Here is a 23853-nt window from a genome sequence, read left to right on the forward strand (position 1 = left end):
AGCGGCGCACTGGCCATGGCCTGTTCGATAGCGATTGAGGAGGGCCCGATCATAACGTGCTAGGTCAAAGCCGGGTTGACGCTTGCAGGGGTCTGTGATGAGGTGTTTGTTCTTTACCTCAGCTGACTGCCAACTCTGTTTCCAAGAGTCTGGAACAGAGAAGTTCAGTGTAGGTGTAGGGGACCAGATTGGATGACGAGACGTCAAGCGTTGGACAGGGTGGGCGAAGATATCCGCGTATACTGGCAGGTCCGGTCGAGCGTAGATGTGGGAAATGAACTTAGATGATGCCGCATCCCGACGAATATCTGGCGGGGTGATGTTGCTGAGAACTGGCAGCCATGGAACCAGGGTGGAACGGATGGTTCCAGAAATTATCCTCATGGAGGAATATAATTTGGAATCAACCAAGTGGACATGGGGGCTACGGAACCATACTGGGGCACAGTATACATCATGTATACATCATGTATACATCATGGTGTTCTACTCAGCTATTAAAAAGGATGAATTCACTTCATCAGCCCATGGATGGAGCTTAAAGAAATCATCGTAAGTGAGATCAGCCAGAAAGAGAAGGATGAATATGGGATGATCCCACTCGTGGACAGAAGTTGAGAAGTGAGAACATAAAGGAGAAACACAAAGTAGAATTTGGACTGGGTTTGGTGTATTGAACTAAAGCAAACAACTGGGTGGGTCAGTAATTTCAGGTCCTGGTGCAAGATGGTAGAGAAAGACCTAGGCTGGGGAAGAGAATGCTTGGTAGAAAACTGGGACATTTTACACATGTATAAACAACTATATTTACTAGTGATAAAGCACTGATTCCCCAATAAAAAGTTAAGTCATGAAAAGACCTCCCACATAGGAATTCAGTCCTCAACACTGCAAGTGCTAGAGTCTTGTACTGCTTCTCCCTCCCTCCTCTTTCTCATAAATAAATGAGTAAATCTTTAGAAAGAATAAACAAATACAACAGCCTAAAATGGCCCAGATGATATTTCAGTGGTAGGGGTCTGGATTTACTCAATACAAGCATGAAGTCATGAATTTGCTTCCTGCCACCACATATGCCAGTGTGTGGCTCTGGCCCCTCTCTGTCTACCTTATAGTTTGTGAGATAAATAAAAATGGATCTCCCACAAGAATCTTAGAGGATTCCCTGCACCTGTTGCTCCACATGTCTGCTAGAGTGGTTTCTTTTAAAGGTATAACTGAGGGGGCTGGGCTGTGGCACACCTGGTTAAGTGCACATAGTACAAGTACAAGGGCCTGTGAGAGGACCCAGGTTCAAGTCCCCAGCTTCCCACCTGTATGGGGGGTTGGCTTCACAAGCAGTGCATTAGGTCTGCAGGTGTCTATCTTTATTTATCCCTCTCTGACTTCCCCTCCTCTCTCAATTTCTCACTGTCCTATCCAATAAAAAGGAAAAAAAAAAAGAAAGGTTGCCAGGAGCAGTGTCAGCACCAAGCCCCAGTGATAACCCTGGAGGTAAATAAACAAATAAAGGTATGACTGAGATAAAATCATATTGTTGCTTCTTTTCTTCTCTTCCTTGCTAAGAGTTTTTCTTGGCTCCCTGTAACTGGCAAAGCAATGCCAGTCTCTCTAATACAGTTACAGGTGTGAGTAAACACATAGATTTCCTGGGCTGTAGGCTGGACAACACCCCCTGCTCAGTTTCCTCTTGGTCTTTGCCCAGTCTTCCTTACTTGTCTATCTCCCTTCATATACCATTTTTGCCTGCCTATCTTCCTAAAGTTGTTATGTCAACAAATAGCTATTTCTTCCCAACAGATCTCTGTTGACCTCTTTACTGGGCTTGACTGTTCTAATAGCCTGTACGTCTTGTTCAAAGAAGTCACTCACAGTTGTAGGTTCATGTTGGGTTATTGGAAAAGTCATGACTTGTTTTTGCATTGAGAAATATAGAAAAATACATCCTGATTTTAGTGACAGTCCAGTCTTTCTGATGTATGATTTGTTCATCCATGTACCTAGCGAGACTGAGTCCTTTGAGTTTAAGTGAATCCATGGCCATGTACTTGTGTTCAGTGTCTGGGTCATTTGGGCCCTGGTGAGCTTTGAATCAGAATTTGTTGAGATCATGATGGTAAGGCAGGGTGCTGGCAGATCCTTTGGGACGGGGATTTGGGAAGATAGCGGAACTAGTGACCATGCATCATTATTTGCACTGGAGGGCTTGGGTGGGTGGTGATGTCTGTATTTGGATGCTGTTTCCTTGGCGAATTTGTCCTCAGTTTCTCCTTCCCTCAAGGATGTGGTGTGGAGCATAGCCGACCAAGATGCTTCCATCTTGGGCTCCAGAAATGCAGGGCATCATGAGATTTGGATCCATTTTACAATAGAAAATTTGGGCCCAGGGTAGCCCTGCTCAGTCCATCTGGGCAAGGACGGCAGCCTTGTCTGAGAACAGGAGGGTATTCCTCAGAACCTTCCTGTGCAGACAGAGACTAGTGAGACCCAGGTCTTATCACTCATCCAGGGAGCGTGGCCAGTGAGGTGCTTGCCTGCTCTTAGTTATGACATAGTGACTGTCACTTCCCATGGTGGACAGGAGCCCATGGGGCTCTGAGAGGAGTCAGGCAGCAGGGCAGGCAGGGCAAGATGGCAGCAGGTCCACATCTAGCTGGTGGACCCTATGCTGTCACTCACCACAGACAGTGGGAACCTCTGTCCTCTGGCCATGGAGAACCGCTCTCATGGCATCTCTTCAGCTGCTTGGAAACCCACTGGAACGGTGCACGAGTGCCAGCAGATGACAGTGCCGTTGTTGCTTAGATCACTTAACTGAGCTTAAACCAGATTCAGAATATGCTGGCACCATCAGATCATCAACACGTTTTCATATTCCTTTTTTTTTTTTCAGGAAAGGAGAAGATACTGGAGGACTGAAATATAAATTAAGTTGTCAGACGTTTTTGAATCACTCTGAACTGCTTTCCAGCCCTGACTCATCTACTTATCTAGGGCTGTTCACTGATGTTCTCTGTTGCAATAGCAAACATGTTGTGCGTCCATGTGTGCCTGTATGGCGCTGGGGCTTCACGTGGGTGTGATTTCACCCCGCTGGTGCCAATTTATCATTCAGAGACAGAACGACACCAGAGCTTCTCCTAGAGCTGTGGCATTCCCCCGTGGTGCTGGGGTGTGAATTGACACCTCACCCTGTGAGCTATCTCAGCCCCTCTCACAAGAGCTGAGCAAAAAATCTTGACCAGGGATGGTTTATAGTCATTTCATGTTTTGTTTTTTAATCATCAGCTTTACTACAAACAAGCAGTAACTAGTTATAAAATATAAGTCAATAGTAGCCTTGCTAATCTTAGTAGTAGTAATATTGAGCAATACTTATTGAACATGGTATTTTTAAGGTTGCTACAAACTATCTGCTTATAAAAAGCTCTTTTGAGACACAGAAAGCATCCATCCTTGTGACGGACAGGTGGGGTTCACAGGCAAGGCGTGAAGAGAATGACAGATGAGTTGACCAGTGGAGCCCCATAGAGGGTGAGGGGCTGGAGACTGGCTGGGGTGGGCAGGGGAAGGGTATTTATTTTGCACATGAGGATGTTCAAGAACAGTTTGACTCCCTTAACAACATCACATTTTTTTTTCCTCCAGGGTTATTGCTGGGCTCGGTGCCTGCACCATGAATCCACCGCTCCTGGAGGCCATTTTTCCCCCTTTTGTTGCCCTTGTTGTTGTAGCCTCGTTGTGGTTATTATTATTACCATTGTTGATGTTGTTAGATTTTGATAGGACAGAGTGAAATGGAGAGAGGAGGGGAAGACAGAGAGGGGGAGAGAAAGACAGACATCTGCAGACCTGCTTCACTGCCTGTGAAGCGACTCCCCTGAAGGTGGGGAGCCGGGGGCTCGAACCGGGATCCTTAGGCCGGTTCTTGTGCTTTGCGCCACGTGCGCTTAACCCACTGCACCTCCGCCCAACCCCCGGGGTATCATTTCTAAACGTGTTTTTTTTTTTTTTTTTTTTTGCATCCAGTGTTTTTGCATCACTGGAGCTCGGTGTCTGCACTGCCCATGCACTGTTCCTGGAGGCCATCTTTTTCCATTGTTGTTGCTGCTGGAGAGAAATTGAGACAGTAGGGAAGACAGAGAGGAGGAAAGAAAGACACCTGCAGACCTGCTGTCATTGCCTGCAAAGCAACCCCCTGCAGGAGGGAGCTGGGAGATGGAACCAGGATCCTTGCGCAGGTCCTTGAACATTCCTCTTCTCCTCCTCTTCCTCCTTCCTCCTTTTCTTCTTCTTCTCCTTCTCCTCCTTCTTCTTCCTCTTCCCCTTCCTCTTCCTCTCTTTCCTCCTCCTTCTCTTCTTCTCCTTCCTCTTCCTTTCCTTCTCCTTCTCCCTCTTCCTCTCTCCTTCTCCCTCTCCCTCTCCCTCTCTTCCTCTCCTCTCCCTCTCCCTCTCCCTCTCCCTCTCCCTCTCCCTCTCCCTCTCCCTCTCCCTCTCCCTCTCCCTCTCCCTCTCCCTCTCCCTCTCCCTCTCCCTCTCCCTCTCCCTCTCCATTTCCTTCTCCCTCTTCCTCTCCCTCTCTCCCTCTCTCCCTCTCCCTCTCCCTCTCCATTTCCTTCTCCCTCTTCCTCTCCCTCTCCCTCTCCCTCTCTTCCTCTTCCTCTCCTCTCCCTCTCCCTCTCCCTCCCTCTCCCTCTCCCTCTCCCTCTCTTCCTCTTCCTCTCCTCTCCCTCTCCCTCTCCCTCTCCCTCCCTCTCCCTCTCCCTCTCCATTTCCTTCTCCCTCTCCCTCTCCCTCCCCCTCTCCCTCTCCCTCTCCCTCTCCCTCTCCCTCTCCTCTCCATTTCCTTCTCCCTCTTCCTCTCCTTCTCCTCCTTCTTCTCCACCAGGGCTCAGCACCAGCTCTACAAATTCACTGCTAACAGTGGACACTTTTCTTCCTTTCTGAATCTTATTCAGTAGGACAGTGAGAAGTTGAGAGAAGAGGGGGAGGTAGAAAGAGGGAGAGAACGAGAGACACCTTCAGACCTGCTTCACTGCTCATGAAGTGGACTCCCTGTAGGTGGGGAGCAGGGACTGGAACCCAGGTCCTTGCGCTTGGTAATATGTGCACTCAACCGGATGATCCACTGCCCAGTCCCAGCACCTGCATTCTTATGGCTACCTTTCTACTTTGGATCCTTTTTCTTTTGGAAATGCCGTGGAGACATTTGGAAAAAAAAAAAAAAAGTGTTTTTGTGATCCCAGGCTGCGCTGATGATGATGCTAAGTAGCACCCTTCCTCCTCCTAATTATTCAAGAGCTGGCTGACTGTTCGCAATTAAATGGAATTCTGCAGTCTGGAATTAAGATCAGTATCTGTGACAGGGCAGATGGGACTTGAATATTTTATTATTGATCTTTCCAGCAACCTGCGAGCGTCAGACTCTCGGGTGGACTTCACGTGTCATCTGAAGGCCTTTCTAAGGGAGATGGCAACTTTGCCATATTTTTATTTCTGGTTACTGTTTAGAGAGACCGAAAGATCCTCAGATGACAGAAACTGATTCATTGAGGCCAAGTTGTCACACTCAGTGTCTTGTGTGACGTCAGGCAGAAACTCATCTCTCAATGGGACTCAGATCTAATACTGAAAGTCCTACATGAGTTAGGTGTGACTGATGTTCTTCACAGTTCATCAGTGGGTGTGTGGGTCCAAAGGCTGATGCCATGAGCACAGTCTGGAAGCTGCTTAAACATGCAGAGTCTGGGGACCTGGAGAAAGCTCACCTGTAGGAAGCTGGGTGGTGGTGCACCGGATTAAGCACACAAAGTACAAAGCGCAAGGACCGGCACAAAGATCCCAGTTCGAGTCCCTGGCTCCCCACTTGCAGGGGGTAGCTTTCCAAGCGGTGAAGCAGGTCTGCAGGTGTCTATTGTTCTCTTTCCCTGTCTATCTTCTCCCTTCTCAATTTCTCTTTCCTATCGAAAAAAAAAAAAAGAAAGAAAGAAAGAAAGAGGAAAAAATGGCCACAGGAGCAGTGGATTCATAGTGCAGGCACTGAGCCCCAACAATAACCCTAGAGGCAAAAAAAAAAAAGAAAAAAAAAAAGAAAGAAAGCTCACCTCATATGAGGTATCATAGCTGAGGGGCAGGCTGTCACTTGACCCTAGAATCATAGCATCTTTCTGAGAATTTCCCATGCTCTGCACCCGAACCAGCTGTCGGCTATCCTTAAAACACCAAGAGGAACCACCGGGTGTCCTCTTGTCCCCACAAGGCCTGGCAGTTGATTGGGGGTGATGTCCTTAATTCTCTCATCAGCACAGAAACTTCACGGGTGGTAACTCCCCTGCCCATTCCATGCCAGCTGGATAGTGATTGCTCATGGTGAATCAGAAACTTCAGCAGGACTCTGAATGAAACGAACAAAACTCATCTTACAGGCTACCTATGACTCAACCTATTTACTATTTATGAAGAACCCAGCAGCTTAGGAATCTCCTTCATAGGCAAACTCAAAAGATTGAAGGAGAAGAGGGAAAAGAAGGAGGAGGAGGAGGGAGAGAGGGAGAAGGAGGAGAAGGAGGAGGAGGAGGAGGAGGGGAAGGAGAAGGAGAAGAAGAGGAGGAGGAGGAGGAGGAGGAGGAGGAGGAGGAAGAGGAGAAGGAGGAGAAGAAGAGGAGGAGGAGGAGGAGGAGGAGGAGAAAATACCAGCTGCTTAACATTTCAAATCACTAGTCCAGGGCCTGAGTCTTGCACATTGGGTGAGTGTTCTTTTCAAGGAGTCTGTTGATGACTGTGCCTATTATGTGTTTTTCCCACTCAAGTGGGAGTGGGAGCTGATGGCCTGATGTATTTCCAGGAGGCTTGCTAACTGCAAGTGGCCATGCCACTGCACTTAGTGGGCAGTGGTTGGGCACAGTGCTAATGACCATACCATGCAAATCATTAACCCCCATGAAGTGGGAAAAAATGCAAAGGTCATTCCCTGGCACAAAGAGCTTTCCCACCCCACCCCTTCTTCTCCATCAGCTTGAGCTAAGAGAAGGAGTCTACTGGTTACAAGCATCAAATCAATAACTCCCAAGAAGTGTGTGTGTATAGGGGGGAAGCACCAAACTCATCTGTGTAGTTGATAAGCAGATTCTCCTGTAAATCCCTGTCTTCCTAGCTTACAAACAAGTCGCTCAGTCTGAAGATATATCACAACTTTCTTGTGGAGACACTGAAGTAGAGGAATATATTAGTGGAATGCTTTCCCATCTAAACCTATATGGGCATCTTTGATGATACAGATCAAACATCTAAGGATATCTTTGATGATACAGACCCAATTTCAAGGAAGACCAAAACAAAAATAAACCAATAGAACTACATCAAATTGAAAAGCTTCTGCACACCAAAAGAAACCGTCACCCAAACAAAGAGACCTCTCACCGAATGCCAGATGTTCTTTACATGCCTACATTATCTAAGAGGCTAAAAACCTAAATATATAAAGAGCTCAAAACACTTGTCAAAAAAAACACACAAATGATCCAATTCAATAGTGGGGAGAGAATATGAACAGAATATTCACTACAGAAGAGATAAAAAAAAAAAGGCCAACAGACATATGACAAATTGCTCCAAGTTATTGATTGTCAGAGAAATGCCAATAAAGTTAACAATGAGATTCACCCCTCTGTCATTCGTTAGAAAGGTGGCAGCAAACGGGAGTCCGGCAGTACCACAGCAGGTTAAGCGTACATGTCACAAAGCGCAAGGACCAGCTTAAGGATCCCGGTTTGAGCCCCCCCCCCCCCAGCTCCCCACCTGCAGGGGAGTCGCTTCACAGGCGGTGAAGCAGGTCTGCAGGTGTCTATCTTTCTCTCCCCCTCTCTATCTTTCCCTCCTCTCTCCATTTCTCTCTTTCCTATCCAACAGCGACGACAACAAGAATAACTACAACAAGAAGACAACTAGGACAACAAAAGGGAATAAATAAGTAAGTACTAAAAAGAAAAAAAGAAAGGTAGCAGCAACAAATGCTGGAGAGGTTGTGGGGACAAAGGAGCCCTCCTGCACTGCTGGTGGGAATGTCAATTGGTCCAACCCCTGTGGAGAGCAGTCTGGAGAACTCTCAAAAGGCTTGAAGTGGACCTACCCTCTGACCCTGCAATTCCTCTCCTGGGGATAGACCCTAAGGAACCCAACACACCCATCCAAAAAGATCTGTGGATACTGATGGTAGAACATTTGTAATAGCCAAAACCTGGAAGCAACCCAGGTGTCTAATAACAGATAAGTGGCTGAGAAGTTATGGTCTAGCTACTTTCTCTGACTCATCTTGGATGGAGCTAGAAGGAATTTAAGTGACATAAGTCTGAAAGAGACAGACTATTATGGGATGATCTCACTTATAAACAGAAATTGAGAAGAACTGAAAGGGAAACGCAAAGCAGAGTCTGACTGAGTTTGGAGTATTGCACTAAAGTTTGCACTAAAGTAAAAAACTCTGAGTGGAGGGGAAAGGAAGATTTTCAGTCTTACTATAGGTGGGTGGGGCTAGGGACACAGACCTTTGGTGGTGGGAATGGTATTAGTAGCTTACACTCCTATTAACTTACAGTCTTATAAATCACTGTTTAATCACTATGAGAGGGGAAAATTGACTGAATGTCTTGATCTTTTTAACACATAGATTTCAGTTCTGAGTATATATTCCTTCAATCTAGACACTTAAGTTTTCAAATTAGTAACCTGATCGAATTTTAACACTGGCCTTAAATTTTCTTATAATGACTTCTATAATAATAACTTCTAGTAATAACTTTTTTTGAAATAATAAATCACCTATAATCTTAGACCAGGGAGACCAGAAGCAACTGGTTTGTCAGTATATAAGATATAGTTATATGTAAATACTATTATATGATATAAATCATGGTAAGATCTTATATGATACAGTAAATCCTAAACATGGTGTTTTCAAAATAAACCAAGTTCCCAAAAAACTTGGTTATAATAATACTTATTTATTACCTTCTTTTTTTGTTTGTTTCTTTTTTCTTTGTTTGCCTCCCGGATTATCACAGAGGCTCAGTGCCTTCACTACAAATCCATTGCTGGTGGACTTGTAGAGCTAACTCAGCTCCCTCCTCAGCAGCTTGGAGTGACTGCACAAGGCCTTACACACCAGTTCACAAAAGACCACGGCCGGTGGTCCATGCAGGCAGGGGAGATGAGATCCTCACCCAGCTTCTCACATCGACATGGAAAGGAAGGCTTAGACAGAGGAGGCAGCACAGCTCTGCACTGGTTCTGCAGCAGCGCCAGGCTGGAAGAGGCTCTTGGGAGTTGGCCTTGAAATAGCTTTTCACAGGGCTGCAGATGGGGGGGGGGGGGATTGGCAGATGGAGTGGATCCCTGGGGTAGAGGGATCCACCAGAAGGATTTAATGACGTAAGCTCACTTCTCCCTCCTCACACTCTTTAAGTGACCCAGTCAAGGGGCCCGCGGGGTGGTGGTGCACCTGCTAGGTGCACAGAGTACAAAGCACAAGGACCCGTTCAAGGATCGGTTCCAGCCCCTGCTCCCCACCTGCAGGGGGGGAGGCTTCATGAGTGGTGAAGCAGGTCTGCGAGTCTCTCTCTCCCTCTCCTCACTCAATTTCTCTCTGTCCTATCCAATATAATGGAAATCAAATGGCCACCAGGAGCAGTGGCTTCATAGTGCCAGCACCAAGCCCCGGCAATAACCCTGGAGGCAAAAAAAAAATTGATCCCATAGATAACATATCATGTCACAAGTGGGTGATCAGATAGTCACCATGGCAGCAGAGCTTCCAAACCTGGACCCTCATCAGCATCCCTGGGGAAGCTTACGCAATCCAGGTGACTGGCCCCAGCTTCAGAGACAAAGACTTGAAATGACTGAAGTGTGAGCTGAGAGATGTCTGTGCAGATTTCTTCTCGGCCAATTTTCTGCCACGAGTGGAATGTTGTCATTGGTCCTTAGCATTCCCTCAGTGTCTGGGCACATGGGGCAGGCACGGCTTAAAGTGAACTAGTTAGCATCCTGGTGAACGCGCCAAACGGATTTCTACCCCAGGCCGCGAAATGGATGCTGAACTTGGTGGAGGCTCTGCGAGTCCTGGCGTGGCTTCTCAGGTAACTCCCTGGATAGCATCGTGGGATTTTGGCTCCCAGCAGTTGAGATTTCCAAGCACTAAAGGGCCCGTGTGCTACAGATGGGTGAAGAAGCCATGGCAACAGTGGTTTCAGCCTGTCTGTCGGTCCTGCAGGTCTTTCCCGACAAAAATCAGAGGCAGGTGGGTTGGTAAACAGGATCAAGCTTTATTGTGTGTGTTGGGGTGCGGGGAGACAGAAAAAGGACTGGTTCATGAGAACAATGGGAGAGGACCAGATGGGAGTCTCCGCATTCTATCCTGGAGGAAACACAAATGGAGAAGAGCAGGTTACACTGGGACAGCCCCGATGGCTGACGCCAAACAGCTGCAATGCCAGGCTCCACGCTCAGCACCTGACATTCACAGCACAGCTACCAAGGTGCAGATGAGGAAACAGGCACAGTGTGGCGGCCCGCCCTCCCTCCCTCCCTCCTCCCTCCCTCCCCCCTCCCCCCTCCTTCTTCTTCCTCCCTCCCTCCTTTCATCCTTCCTTCCTTTCCCTTCCTTCCTTCCTTCCTTCCTTCCTTCCTTTTCTTTTTTCTCCCCTCTTGCTCTCTTCTTTCTTTCTTTCTTTCTTTCTTTCTTTCTTTCTTTCTTTCTTTCTTTTCTTTCTTCCTTTCTTTCTTCCTTCCTTTCTTTCTTTCTTTCTTTCTTTCTTTCTTTCTTTCTTTTCTCTCCTCTCCTCTCCTCTCCCCTTCCATCCTTTTTCCCTTTCCTCCATTCCTCCCTTCCTTCCTTTCTTGCCACCAGAATTATTACCGGGGCTTTGTGCTAGCACTATAAATCCACTGCTCTCAGTAGCCAGTGCTTCCTTTTAATTTTTTTCTTTTTATTTCATTGGATAGAACAGAAGGAAATTGAGAAGGAAGGGGATGAGAGAAGGAAAGAGCATCCCTGCTTCACCACTCATGAGGCTTTCCCCCCAGCAGGTGGGGAGTGGGGGCTCGAACCCAGGTCCTTGAGCATGTTACTATGTGTGTGCTTACCCGGGTGCACCAGCACCCAGCCCCTGAGAGTGATCTTTTGTTGCCCTAAAGAGTCAGGGTTTTTCTGTTCCCCATGAGTAGCAGAGCCTCTTATGCTAATGTTGTGTTCCTCCTCTTTGTGTTTCTTGGTTGGGGAGGGGTGAGGTAGGAGCCCTCTGCCATGGTTCTGTCCCTGCTACATGACCAGAGCAAACAGAGTGCCCTGCCTTCTCTTGGTGGCCTGGTAGTGTCTTCCCTGAACAAACCCTCTAGGATGACTTCCAGTGGCCCAAGCTCTCCAGCCTTGTTCCAGGTGCCTCCTTGCTTTGTTTGGAACATTGGTGGTGATGGGGGCGGGGTACATCTCTGGCAATTACTGAGGGCCACAGGCCAAGGTCACACCAGATATCCACTCATTGGTGGCTGGGGAGCAAACTTCTGCAGGATACCTGGAAGGACAGCAGGGAGCTTTGGGCATCCCCCACCCCTTTCCACCAACCCCCCTGACAACAGGCCAGTGCCCCTGGGAGGTGGGAGGGTGTGTGGTTCACTTCTCATCTGAACAGGAGAAGATGCTAAGCTTCATCCTGGCCACTGGCAAACCTGGAGCAATTAAAATATCTTACTGCTTCTCAGCCACCAAGTTACAGATGCTCCCATGGTGCCAGTCTGACTTCCTTGGGTAGCTGACCTCACCATTGTGTCCTGGAACCTCACCTCTCCAGAGCCCCTCTCCACTAGGGAAAGAAAGACACAGGCTGGGCGTGTGGACCCAACACTCTGCCAACACTCATGCTCAGGGAAAAAGCAATTACAGAAGCCAGACCTCCCACCTTCTGCACCCCCAAAAGAATTCTGGCTCATACTCTCAGAAAGGGATAAAGAATTGGGAAGCTTCCATTTGAGGGGATGGGATACGGAACTCTAGTGGTGGGAACTGTATCCCTCTTATCCCACAATCTTGTCGATCATTCTTAAATCATGAATAAAACTGAAAAAGGAACAAAAATGGGAAGTGCAAAGAGGAGAAAGAAGGGCGGGCTGGGAAGACTTAGCCCTGCAAAGAACACCCAGCAGCTTTCAAGCTCAGCTCAGGAGACCAGCTCCAGTTCTCCTTTTCAGCTAACTGGGGTGACAGTGACCCAGGGGGCAGGCTTTTCTTCAGTGCTCAGTCCTAGCAGAAGCAGAAAGAGAAAGAGGTAGGCAGTGGAGCAGTGGTAGGAACGAGCTTTTCAGGCTTTTGAACAGTGAAATACCTGCTTTAATATATATATATATATATATATGGTAGAGGCAGCGAGAAACTGAGAAGGGAGGGAGAGAGAGAGAGAGAGAGACCCCTGCAGCACTGCTTCATCAGTTGGAAAGCTTTTTACCTCTGCAGGTGGGGCTGGGGGCTGGAACCTACATCTCTGTGGCTTGCAACATGTGTGATCAACCAGGTGTATCACCACCTAGCTGCCTTTTTAATTTTTTTTTTTTATGGGAGGGGTTTAGTGGTTTATAGTCAACAGTAAATACAGTGGTTGGCACAGTATACAAGAGGTGATCACGCCTATGTTCGTAGCAGCACAATCTGTAAGAGTCAAACACCTGGAAGCAACCCAGGTGTCCAACAACAGATGAGTGGCTGAGCAAGTTGTGGTCTAGATACACAGCGGAATACTACTCAGCTATAAAAAATGGTAACTTCCCCTTCTTTACCCCATCTTGGTTGAAGCCTGAAAGAATCATATGAAGTGAGATCAGCCAGAATAAGAAAGATGAATATGGGGTGATCTTACTTATGGTCAGAAGTTGACAAATAAAGACTAAGGGAAAACGCAAAGCAGAACCTGGGCTGGAGTTGGTGTATTGCACCAAAGCAAAAGACTCTGGGGTCCTGCTGTCTCATGGTGGAGGAGGACCTAGGCTGAGGGTGACAGTGTTTTGCAGAAAACTGAGAAATTGTATTTTATTAAATAGGACACTTAAAAAAACTTTATTTAAGTTGATTGGACAGAGGAATTGAGAGGGAAAGGGAATAGAGGAAGAGAAAGGCAGAGAAACACCTGTAGCACTGCTTCCTCTCTGCACGTGGGGTCCGGGGGCTTGGACGCGGGTCCTTACGCATAGTAAACAAACTGTGAAATGTTACACATGTACCTACAGTTGTATTTACTGTAAACCATTAATCCTCTCAATTAAAAACAAAAAGGCAAGCTTTGACTGAGAGCAGACATTACCATGCACAAAGATCTAGGTTCAAGCCCCCTGTCACCACCTTCTGGGGGGAAGCAAAGAGGCAGGTCTGTGGGAGTCTCTCTGTCTTTCTCCCTCTCTATCTTCCCCTTCCCTGTCAATTCCTCTCTGTCCTAGCAAATATAAAAAATGAAGTAAAATAATAATGATAATAATAATAAATCTCTAATGTTTCTAGCACTGAGTGGTTTTGCTCGCTGGTTTTACTGTGGTGCCCAGTAGCTTAGAAAGGAAAGCCGACTGGGCAGCTCTGAGGGGCCTCCAGCCCATGCTGTTCTTTCCCCATCACTCATTCCGCACGCTGGGACTCCGACTGGCTCTGCGAACAGCACGGTAACTGGCCTGGAGCTCCCGCGGAAGCTTCACCTTCAGGAGCTTTTGTACTTCTGATCAGATACCGTGAGCCCATCTGTCCCAAGGTGGTCCTGTTGAGTGACAAGTAGCCTTCTCTGTGAAGGTCAGCTCACTGAGAGCCTAGCTGGAATGACTCACGGAAAGGCCGTGGGGACCCCTCTTGGAAACATTGCTTCCATCTCTGATGTTGTATGTCAGCCCCCCCACCCCCCAAGAAACATCACCACCAAGAAAGAGGAGGAAGGAGGGAAGGAGAGACCATTAAAGTTGAGTCACAGAGCTCTGGGCAGGGACTAGCTGTGCCACTTCAGAGATGGGAGGTGGGATGGTCTTTAGTTTATAAACTCCATGTGGATCACTGGCCAGGAAAGTTTGCTTTCATTTCATTTTTAATTAATTAATTTTTTTAATTATCTTTATTTATTTATTGGATAGAGATAGCCAGCAATCGAGAGAGAAGGGGGAGATAGTGAGAGAGACAGAGAGACACCGTCAACACTGCTGCACCACTTGCAAAGCTTTCCCCCTGCAGGTGGGGACTGAGGGCTCGAACCTGGGTCCTTGCACATTGTAACCTGTATGCTCAGACAGGTATGCCGCCACTGCTACCTGGCCCCAGTTTATTTGTTCTTAATGAGAGAGAATTAGAGACAGAGAGAGAGAGCAGAGTATGCTCAGCTGTGGCTTATAATGGTGCTGGAGATTGCACCTGGGACTTCAGAGCTTCAGGCAGGAGAGTCTTTTGCAGAACCATTAGGCTGTTTCTCCTCAGCATCTATCTCTTTCTTTCTTTTTCTTTCCTTTTATTTTTTCTTTTCTTTATTTTTAATTGCCACTAGATTATTGCCAGGGCTCAGTGCTATGAATCCAGTGCTCACAGGAGGTGTGTATGTGTGTGTGTGTGTGGGGGGAGACTTTTTTTCTCTTTTTTTCTTTCTATTTTATTGTAGCAGGACAAAGAGAAGTTGAGAGGGGAGATGGATACAGAGAGGGTGAGAGACAGAGACACCTGCAGCCCTGCTTCACCACTTCCCCCTTGCAGGTCGGGATGGGGGCTCGAACCAGGATCCTTGCACATGGTGACATGTCTGCACAACTGTGTACATCTCCACCCAGCTTCCCCTCTTTACTTTCTAAAAAAGAAAGATATATATATCATGCCAGAGCACAGCTGAGCTCTGGCATATGGTGGTGCTGGGAACTGAATCTGGGACTTCTGAGCCTTGGGCATGAAAATCTTTTACAGAACCACTAGGCTGTCTCCCCAGCACACTCCCATCTTAAACAAAAGGAAAGGAGACCAGAGGAATGCAGCTTCTCCAGCATCCCAAGAGGGGGTTACAGCATCCTTGCTGCCCTCAGCGACTGGGCTAGCACCTTGCACACAACCAGAGCCACAGGGTCACAGGCAGCAGGGGTAGGACACTTACAGAAAGCGGCTTCAAGAATGCAGGCTAAGTCCCTTCATGTTTGCCTGACCCTGCGGGGTGGGCGAATCAGCAGGTACAGGCAGTGGTGGAGACACTTTCCTTAGTCCTCTCCATGGGGGCCGGAGGCTTCTGAGGCTGCTCTGAAAGAGAACAGAGAAACAGAAGGAATTCAGAATGTCCCTCAGCTTAAAAAGAAAGAAAAAAATAATAATAAATGATGAGAATGTTCATACGGATCATAAAGAGAAGAAATGATTACCTTTGATTCCCAGAGCAAGTCAATTTAAAATACAGCCAGGTTCCAACGTACAGCCAGAAAAAAAAAAAAGAAAAGAAAAGAAAAGGAGAAGAAATCTGTAGAGCTAAGGCAGTTTCTTGTTGGTGAGTTGGTGGAGAGTCCTAGCCCTGAGTCTGGAGTCAGAGCTCCTCAGCCTTGGTAATTGGAGAGGGAGACTGTGGAGATGGACTGATCCTGGAGGAGGGTGCCAGCAGATTTATTTTGAAATGTAAAGGACACTTGGGGCTGGAAAGAGGAACTCTTGTTCTCAGTGTCAATGCCAGGCTCCCAGGAAACCGATCATGCTTTTGTGTTTTTGCTGAATCAGAAGCTTTAAGCAGTTCCCACAAGTATTAAGCATCCATTTCCAGGGGCAACTTTGAAGTCCATGCGCCCTTCCAAGGAAACCAGTATAGAGATTCCTGGTCCATATCACAGGAGAGCAAACGGTAGAGAACTTGATGGGTTTTATATGAGGAGTGAGAGTATTAAGAGACACTAATTACACAAACGCCGAGAGTGCTAACAGTTTAAAGTGTGGTGGTATTAAAACTACAGCATCAGGCTCAAAAGTCATTTCTTCTTCTTTTTTTTAATCTTTATTTATTATTGGATAGAAACAGAGAAATTGAGAGGGGGAGGGGGAGGGAGATGGAGAGATACCTGCAGCCCTGCTTTACCACACAGAAAGGTCCCCCCCCCCCCTGCAGGTGGGGACTGAGGGCTTGAACTTGGGTCTTCGTGCACTGTAATGTGTGTGCTCAACCAGGTGCACCACCGCCTGGACCCCAAAAGTCACCTCTTCAGGGAAGTCTTGGTGAAGCTCAGGGTTGTAGCTGGAGGAATACAATTCCAGTGATGGGGACTGGAGACTCAGTGTTTTCTTATGTAGACTCATGATAGTTTAGCTGGACAAATGTGTGTTCCTGCTGTGTTCCAGAGAAGGCAGGAGCTTGAGGGTGAGGCGACACCCTCGTTCATCCCATGAGCGTTTCCTGAGAACCTAGCATCGGTCGAGTGACACAGTTACAGGCCATCTCCTCCATAAGTCTCCTTCGGACACAGCCCCAAAGCCTCACGGAGATGCTTGCTGTTTCCAGGCCACAACGGCTTCTGTACAGAAGTGTCTCCTCGGAGTGACTTCTCTGTAATGCTGCTGGAACTCAACCCCCCACTTTTCCCTGAGATTTATTTGTGTATTTATTTTGCCTCCAGGGTTATCACTGGGGCTCAGTGTTGGCACTATGAATCCACTGCTTCCGGCGGCCATTTTTTTTCCATATTATTGGATAGGACAGAGAGAAATTGAGAGAGGAAGGAGAGAGAAGAGAGGAGGAGAGAAAGAGAGACACCTGCAGACCAATTTCACCATTTGTTTCACCTGCAGGTGGGAACTGGGGGCTCAAACTGGGATTCTTGCTCAGGTCCTTGAACTTAGTACTATGTGCCCTTAACCTTTTGAGATTTTATTTTTATTTCATTTTATTTTTGTAGTTACCATTGCTGTTGTTATTGATGTTGTCGTTGTTGGATAGGACAGAAAGAAATGGAGAGAGGAGGGGAAGACAGAGAGGGAGAGAGAGAGAGAGACAGACAGACACCTGCAGACCTGCTTCACCACCTGTGAAGCAACTCCCCTGCAGGTGGGGTTGAGGTTTATTTTTATGATCAAAATAGGAGAAGATAGAAAACCATTGTTCAGCTCTGGCATTTGATGGTGGTGCAGGAGATCGAACCTGGGACCTCTGGACTGAAGGTCCAGTGCTCTTAACACTGAGCTCACTCCCCAGCTCAGAGTCCTCCGTTGTTTAAAACTGAGGTACAAACCAGACACCCTTGGTGATGATCTCCTAGTAGTATTCAACTTATCAGCACTAGGGACAGACCTCTCCGCTATAACCTCTACCCTCTGAATGAGAATGGCTTCCTAAGAACAGCCCATCAGATCTGGGGTCCCTGAGGGGACTGTCACTCCTAGCCCCCTACACCAAGTCCCTTCAGGGCTCAGTCATCTTCAGAACCCTCTCTCTGCTGCTAAACCCCAGTCAGAAAACACAGCTTCATGTGAGTCTTGTGTACAACTGGATTTTTTTTTTCTGTCTTTGGGGCACAAAGTAGAAAACTAGCATATGAATAGAACTCCCACCCATATTTTGAAGCTGAACTGAAGCCGCAGAACAAAGCTAGAAGATATGAATTGCTTTGGGGGGTACAGAGATACCAAGCCCTGATGAGAAAAATGATGGCATTTCCGAGGCCTTAGGCAGAAAGAAATGTGCCGACAAGATTTGTAGCTGCCTTTATGTCCAAGGTGGTCTCCCTTGTCAAAGGTCAGGCAGTAGACAACCTCTGCTTTCTTCACAGTGTTTCCAAATGGGTTCTCCATGGCTGGAGGCACCTCTGAAGTTAGAGACTGCACACTCCCAGGAAAGTTGCATGGAAGGGCATGGTACTAGGATTTGGATGGCAGCTTCATAAAAAGCTTCTTTCAAAGGTAAAACCACCCCATTCTAGTAATGATAAGAAGCCAAAGCAGTCAATCTTTTCATAATATTATTTCAGAACTTAGAGACATGTCAGTGCTTGCTCAGAAGAACACACGTAGTAAAAATAAGACATGAAACTGTTTCTTGTTCATATTTACAAAGCTGAATTAAACTCACCAAGGATTTTTTTGTTTTTTAAATCAAACCATATCCCTTGGTGTGAACATTTACCTCCTAGGAGAACAACCTGTTTCAAGGATACCCGATTAATCGTGCTTGTGCTCCTTAATTGCATTTGGAACAAGTGTCATCAGGTTGGTAGCACTCTGCAGAATTTTAACATGTATTCAGGCCAAAGAGTCACACAGGGCAGATTCAGCCCAAGCTTGGATCTGAATGTTTGTGGAAGGAGGAAAACATTTTGCTGTTGTGTTTTCAGTGCAGGTTAGTTCTTGTCTTGCCAAGATTTGAAATGGTTTCCTTCAGCTTCTTACGAACAGAGGTCTGGCTTACTCTGGCACTACAAAGCTGCTGCTCCTGTTGGCCATTTTTTTTTCTTTCTAGTTGATTATGACAGGACAGAGAGAAATTGAGAGGGGAGCGGAGCTAGAGAGAAAGATAGACACCTGCAGACCTGCTTCACCACTTTAAAGTGTTCCTCTTGCAGGTGGGGGAGCAGGGCTAGTGCCTGGGTCCTTGAGCATGATGATACGTGTACTTAACCGTTTTCCCCCGGCAGGTGGGGACCAGGGGCTTGAACCTGGGTCCTTGCGCACTGTGATGTGTGCACTTAACCAGGTGCACCACCACCTGTCTCCTCCATCCATTTTTCTATACCGTTTGGTCTCTCTGAAAACAACCACCTAGAACAGGATCCAAACACCCAGCTTCCAGGAAGCATGACTTTCCTGAGCTTTCTAGTCTAATGGTAATCTGCATAAAACCATCCACTCTCCAGTTGAAATAGATGTGACTTCATCCAGCCTCCTTGCTCAGTTACCATCTTAATAGCTACCTAAGTGAACATTATTCATTTGCCCAGGCGGCGAAGGAGAGTCCCTCCTCAATATCTTTGAAGTACAGTCCTCTGAACAAAAAGTTTATTTCTAAATAGCATTCATTACTTTGTAATGAACGATTGACTTCACACACTTTTTTTTTTTAATTTTGCAACCTTTTCACCAAAAGGCATCAACTTGAGATTGGCCCTAAAGAGAATGTTTAATGGATTGAGATTCAGTTCATCATTTTCCCCTGGGGTGAGGGCATGCCTTCTCACTCATCCTCTGACAGCCTCATGTAAAAGGACTATTAAAGTGATGAGCGGAGGTGTTTTCACAAGAACTGGTGCTACAGAAACATACAGTCTCACTGGAATACAGCCGTGTATCCACTGCAGGGAAGAATGCCCTATTTTAAAACTAGAACAGATCGTGTTGATGCGGAGAAAGGGAATAAGGACCTGAATGGTGCATCTGAAATTAAAGACAGAGTTGCTGGCATTCATCTGAAATCAACAGGAAATGTAATTACTCTTTCAAAGTACTCTTGTCCTGTCTTACAGCACTAAGTGGATAAAGAAACATCCAGCAAACTAATGTTTGTATTCAGAATACCATTAGGAAAACAAGGTTGGGGGAAAAAACCCGAAAAACACAGCACTGATCCCATCAACATTCTTTTGTGTGACATAGAAAAGAGAAAGACCAGTCCACGTTAGAGAACGTTATTTCACCTTTAGGTTCCTGTTTATTAAACAGTTTGTCCTGCTTTATATCTTACTGCCTTTGGCACACCAAGCTGCAGACTGTACCATGACGCCAACCTGATTTCTCTGGGCAGACGGCCTCACCGATGTGTTCTGAAACTTCACCTCCCCAGAGCCCTGCCCCACTTGGGAAAGCTAGAAACAGGCTGGGGTTGTAGATCCAATGCCCATGTCCTGAGGAGAAGCAATTGCAGAAGCCAGACCTTCTACCTTCTGTACCCCATAAAAAGAACTGTAATCCATACTCCCAACAGGGATAAAAAAAAATAGGAATGTTTCCAATGAATGGGATGGGGCATGGAATTCTGGTGGTGGAAACCGTATGGAATTGTACCCCTGTTATCTTACAATCTTGTTAATCATCATTACATCACTAATTTCAAAAAAGAAAGAAAATATCATTTTCCCCTCCCACAATATGAGCTCTCCTCTCTTTCCTGGAATTTCCTGGAATACAGATAGGTCTGCATGTGGGCAGTAATAAGGTTAGAGGAAACCAGGAGGAAACCATTCACTCCAAGCCACCTGAGTTTAGTGACTCACTCTGGCTTGATTCTACTATTTATTGCCCCGTGATTTAGAAGGTCCTAACTCCTGCCAGGCAAGGAGGTTCACCGGTATGTTTCCCACTATCACACTGCTCAGGCGGTAGTGGCAAGAAATACAGCATATATAGCAACGCCATTGCTATTTTATTATTACTACTACAACATGTTTTTTCCTACCAGGGTTATTTCCAAGGCTTGGCGCCTGCACTAGAAATCTACTACTCCCGGTGGCCATTTTTTCCCCTTTTTATTTATTCATTTTTCTATTTTCACTGGATAGGACAGAGATAAATTAAGAGAAGAGGGGGAGATAGAGAGGGAAAGAGTGAAAAAGACACCTGCAGACTTGCTTCACCGCGCCTGAAGCATCCCCCCTGTGTGTGGGGCGTGGGGGCTTGAACCTCGGTCCTTGTGCATGGTAATAGGTGGGGTTAACAAGGTGTGCCACCACCTGGCACCCACAACTGTTAACCTTCTTACAGAGCCTCTATCCCCTAGTATGGTCTAGAGTAAAATGCAGACATCCAGGTCAACTCATCTGTTTTTAGCATATTCACACCTCACACAGCTGACTGGTTTTCCTAAGCTAGTAGCTGGGATCCCTTTGATCTTTACGGGCGGGTACTGCTTGACTTTCACTACTGTTGGGACTCAGTTTTGAACCTTGTCACCTTAGCTGAGGCTTTTCTTTCCCTGTGAAATGCCACTTTGACTTTAACATGGTAGCATTAAGTTCTCACTTTTTTATTTGAATGAATACATTTTCTAGGCATTTGTATAGTTCTTTTAAAATTTATTTATTTATTTATTTATTTATTTATTTATTTATTTATTTTACCAGAGCACTGCTCAGCTCTGGCTTAAGGTGTTGCAGGGAATTGAACCTGGGACATTGGAGCCTCAGGCCTGAGAGTCTCTTTGCATAGCCATTATACTCTCAACCCCACCCTGCATACAGTTCTTGAGACATAATTAATCAAAATAATCCAGGACACCCCTGTGTACCAGGCTGATAGACCACCTCCCCCTTGTCTGCCTGTACATTTTACCCACTGTCATCTGAAACAAAGATGCAAAGCGTTATATTCTTAAGGGTCAGTCCTCCCCACTGGTAGTTTAGAAGCAGAGCGTGTGTCAGGGTGCCCAGCCCGGACTCTGCCACCCTTGGCTTTCTGAGTCAGAGAAGTCCCATGCATACTCCCTCCCCTACGCACATTCTCCAGAAAACACACCGAAAAGCGACTCGTAATGCTCATCTGCCTCCTATTAGCCAAAAGATCGTCTTGAAAAATACATTTCTTCATAAGAATAGACTCTCAGGTGATCATGCAGAGCATTCACGGAGACAGTTCCCATTCTCAGCGGACACAAGAACAAAGAAATTAAAAAAAAAAAGTCACTTACCTTTGGGCAAGCTGGCAAAAGCTATACTGGTGGTGGGATCGTGTACCAAGTAACAGACTTTTGTACACTCTTTCTTACGGGTGGTATACAGTCTACAGGAAAAGTAAATACACACGGTAGGTATAAAATGAGTGTGCACACAACATTCCTTTTTATTCTTCGCTCTCGCCTCTTGGAGAAGAGGCTGTGATAGAGACCACAGGCCTTACTACTCCCTCAGTGGGACAGCGGTTTTGGGTAGACCAGTTGGCCCTGATTCAGGTACCTGTGAACATCAGGTTCCTTGTGCTTCAGGACAGCTGAATTTGCCTTGAAACGGGGAGCAATTGAGGACACCAGCCCCTAAAGGGCTTAGCTACCTTTTCAGAGCATTTCTTTCCTTCCTATTCTCATTTCCTCACCGCCCCCCCCCCCAGCCCAGTCCAGCCATGCTGTTTAGTCCAAAAAGATGAAACAAATAGCATCACCACGCCAAGGATGTGAGGGATCCAAATGAATGAAGAAGCAAAACAGAATGAAAGCCATCACAAACCAACACAGCACAGGAGTGTGTTCCAGAATTCTCTAAGCACTGTGACTTGTGCAGGGCTTGGCACCAACAGCCATTTCCCAGCAGATTGAGTGGCTCTGTGGTTTTTTAAAAAAATTATTATCATTTTGCTTCTAAATCAAACATCTCCCTTATTGATAGCTAGGTAACTTTTAAACTTTTTAAAAAATATTTATTCATTTATTTATTTATTTTCCCTTCTGTTGCCCTTGTTTTTTATTATTATGGTTATTATTGTTGTTATTATTGGTGTCCTTGTTGTTGGCTAGGACAGAGAGAAACAGAGAGAGGAGGAAGGGAAGACAGAGAGGGGGTGAGAAAGACAGACACCTGCAGACCTGCTTTACTGCCTGTGAAGAGATCACCCCCCCCGTGCAGGTGGGGAGCCTGGGGCTTGAACCAGGACCCTTATGCAGGTCCTTATGCTCTGTGCCATGCGCACGTTACCGCCCAGCTCCCCGCTTGGTAACTTTTTTAATGTTATAATTGCCTTCCTTAAGAACAGCACAAATTGGTTTTTAGGGTAGGTGAAAAAAAAAAAATGGTGGTGAATGGGAACCAGCATCAGAATACAAACTTATATTTAAACTATTGTATTTTATATTTCCCATTTTCAGTGCAAATGATCACTCTCCTAAAAAAAAAAAAAAAAGTATTTCCCTGTACAATATATGCTCATGGCCTTACTTTAGCTTTTGTAAAATGTCCAGTTTTTCTCAGGACCATTTCAACAGTCATGCAGGCTGACATCCAAGATGACGTACGTCTCTGGATCCCCCACCTAACTATCTATAATTGACTGCTAGAGTCAACCATCGTTGGCCTGTCCAGACACCGGATGAGTTTTTTATGAAACCTGGGGTGGCGGGAGGTGTTGGAAAATGGATGGGGGTTAGAACAAAGGCAGTCTTGGGCTGCTTCTTCACTCTGCCTTGAGGCCCTTTGCAAAGATGGCAGCCAGCCAGAGCTTCGCTCATTGCCTGTCTTCTTATTATGACCAGACCAGGGAAGGCAGGTCGCCATTCTTCTCTACCTCTCCTAGCAGAGCCATGCTGCTGCAGGTAATATCACCCATCCAACTGGAAACAGAACCTAGCGGCCCTCACCAAGCCAAGCCCCAGCATAGGCAAGTCTGCCTATTTATCTCACATCTCCACATTTGCTATGAGCAACCATCTGCCAGGTCAAAAACAGAGAGTGTGGACAAGCATGCCAAGTCCAGGATCCAAGAGTGAGAGCCAGAGTGTGAGCGCCCTTCTTGTTGGAAGGCAACAATGAATACGGCCGCCATAAGGGCGGGGGTCTACCTGACTCCTCTAGTGCTCTCACCGCAGAAGTCTTGTTGGTAGCAATAAAAATGTAAAAAGGAGCTGCACCTGCACCCCACGTGACCCCTGCTCTTGTCAATGTGCACTGACTGAGGGTCTACTGTCAGTGATCACGCAACGTGAGGGGCTAAAATCTTGAGAGTTGTTTTCATTTTATGTTTAGCTTGTTCCATACAGACGAGATGTCTTTCCAACAATGGAATTTTTTTTTTTTTCCTCCAGGGTTATTGCTGGGCTCGGTGCCTGCACCATGAATCCACCGCTCCTGGAGGCCATTTTTCCCCCTTTTTGTTGCCCTAGTTGTTGCAGCCTCGTTGCGGTTATTATTGCCATTGTTGACGTTGCTTTG

General features: G+C 46.4%; 1 protein-coding gene across 2 annotated transcripts in view; it reads right to left on the reverse strand.

The window, feature by feature from the left end:
- The window catches only part of GRM7 (glutamate metabotropic receptor 7), an 872294-nt gene that overhangs the window by 20816 nt on the left and 827625 nt on the right, over positions 1-23853 (reverse strand). The window contains exons 9-10 of one of the 2 annotated variants that reach the window (XM_060180786.1): positions 15144-15283; positions 10251-10411 (exon numbers count right to left, since the gene is read on the reverse strand). In XM_060180786.1, the coding sequence (XP_060036769.1) occupies positions 15210-15283 (74 nt within the window). In that variant the 3' untranslated portion in view covers positions 10251-10411; positions 15144-15209. Of the gene's footprint in view, positions 1-10250; positions 10412-15143; positions 15284-21626; positions 21719-23853 lie in introns of those variants that run through there. The other variant, XM_060180785.1, reaches the window with a different exon arrangement.

The sequence above is a fragment of the Erinaceus europaeus genome, chromosome 21 (assembly GCF_950295315.1).
Source record: "Erinaceus europaeus chromosome 21, mEriEur2.1, whole genome shotgun sequence".
NCBI classification, from domain to species: domain Eukaryota; kingdom Metazoa; phylum Chordata; class Mammalia; order Eulipotyphla; family Erinaceidae; genus Erinaceus; species Erinaceus europaeus.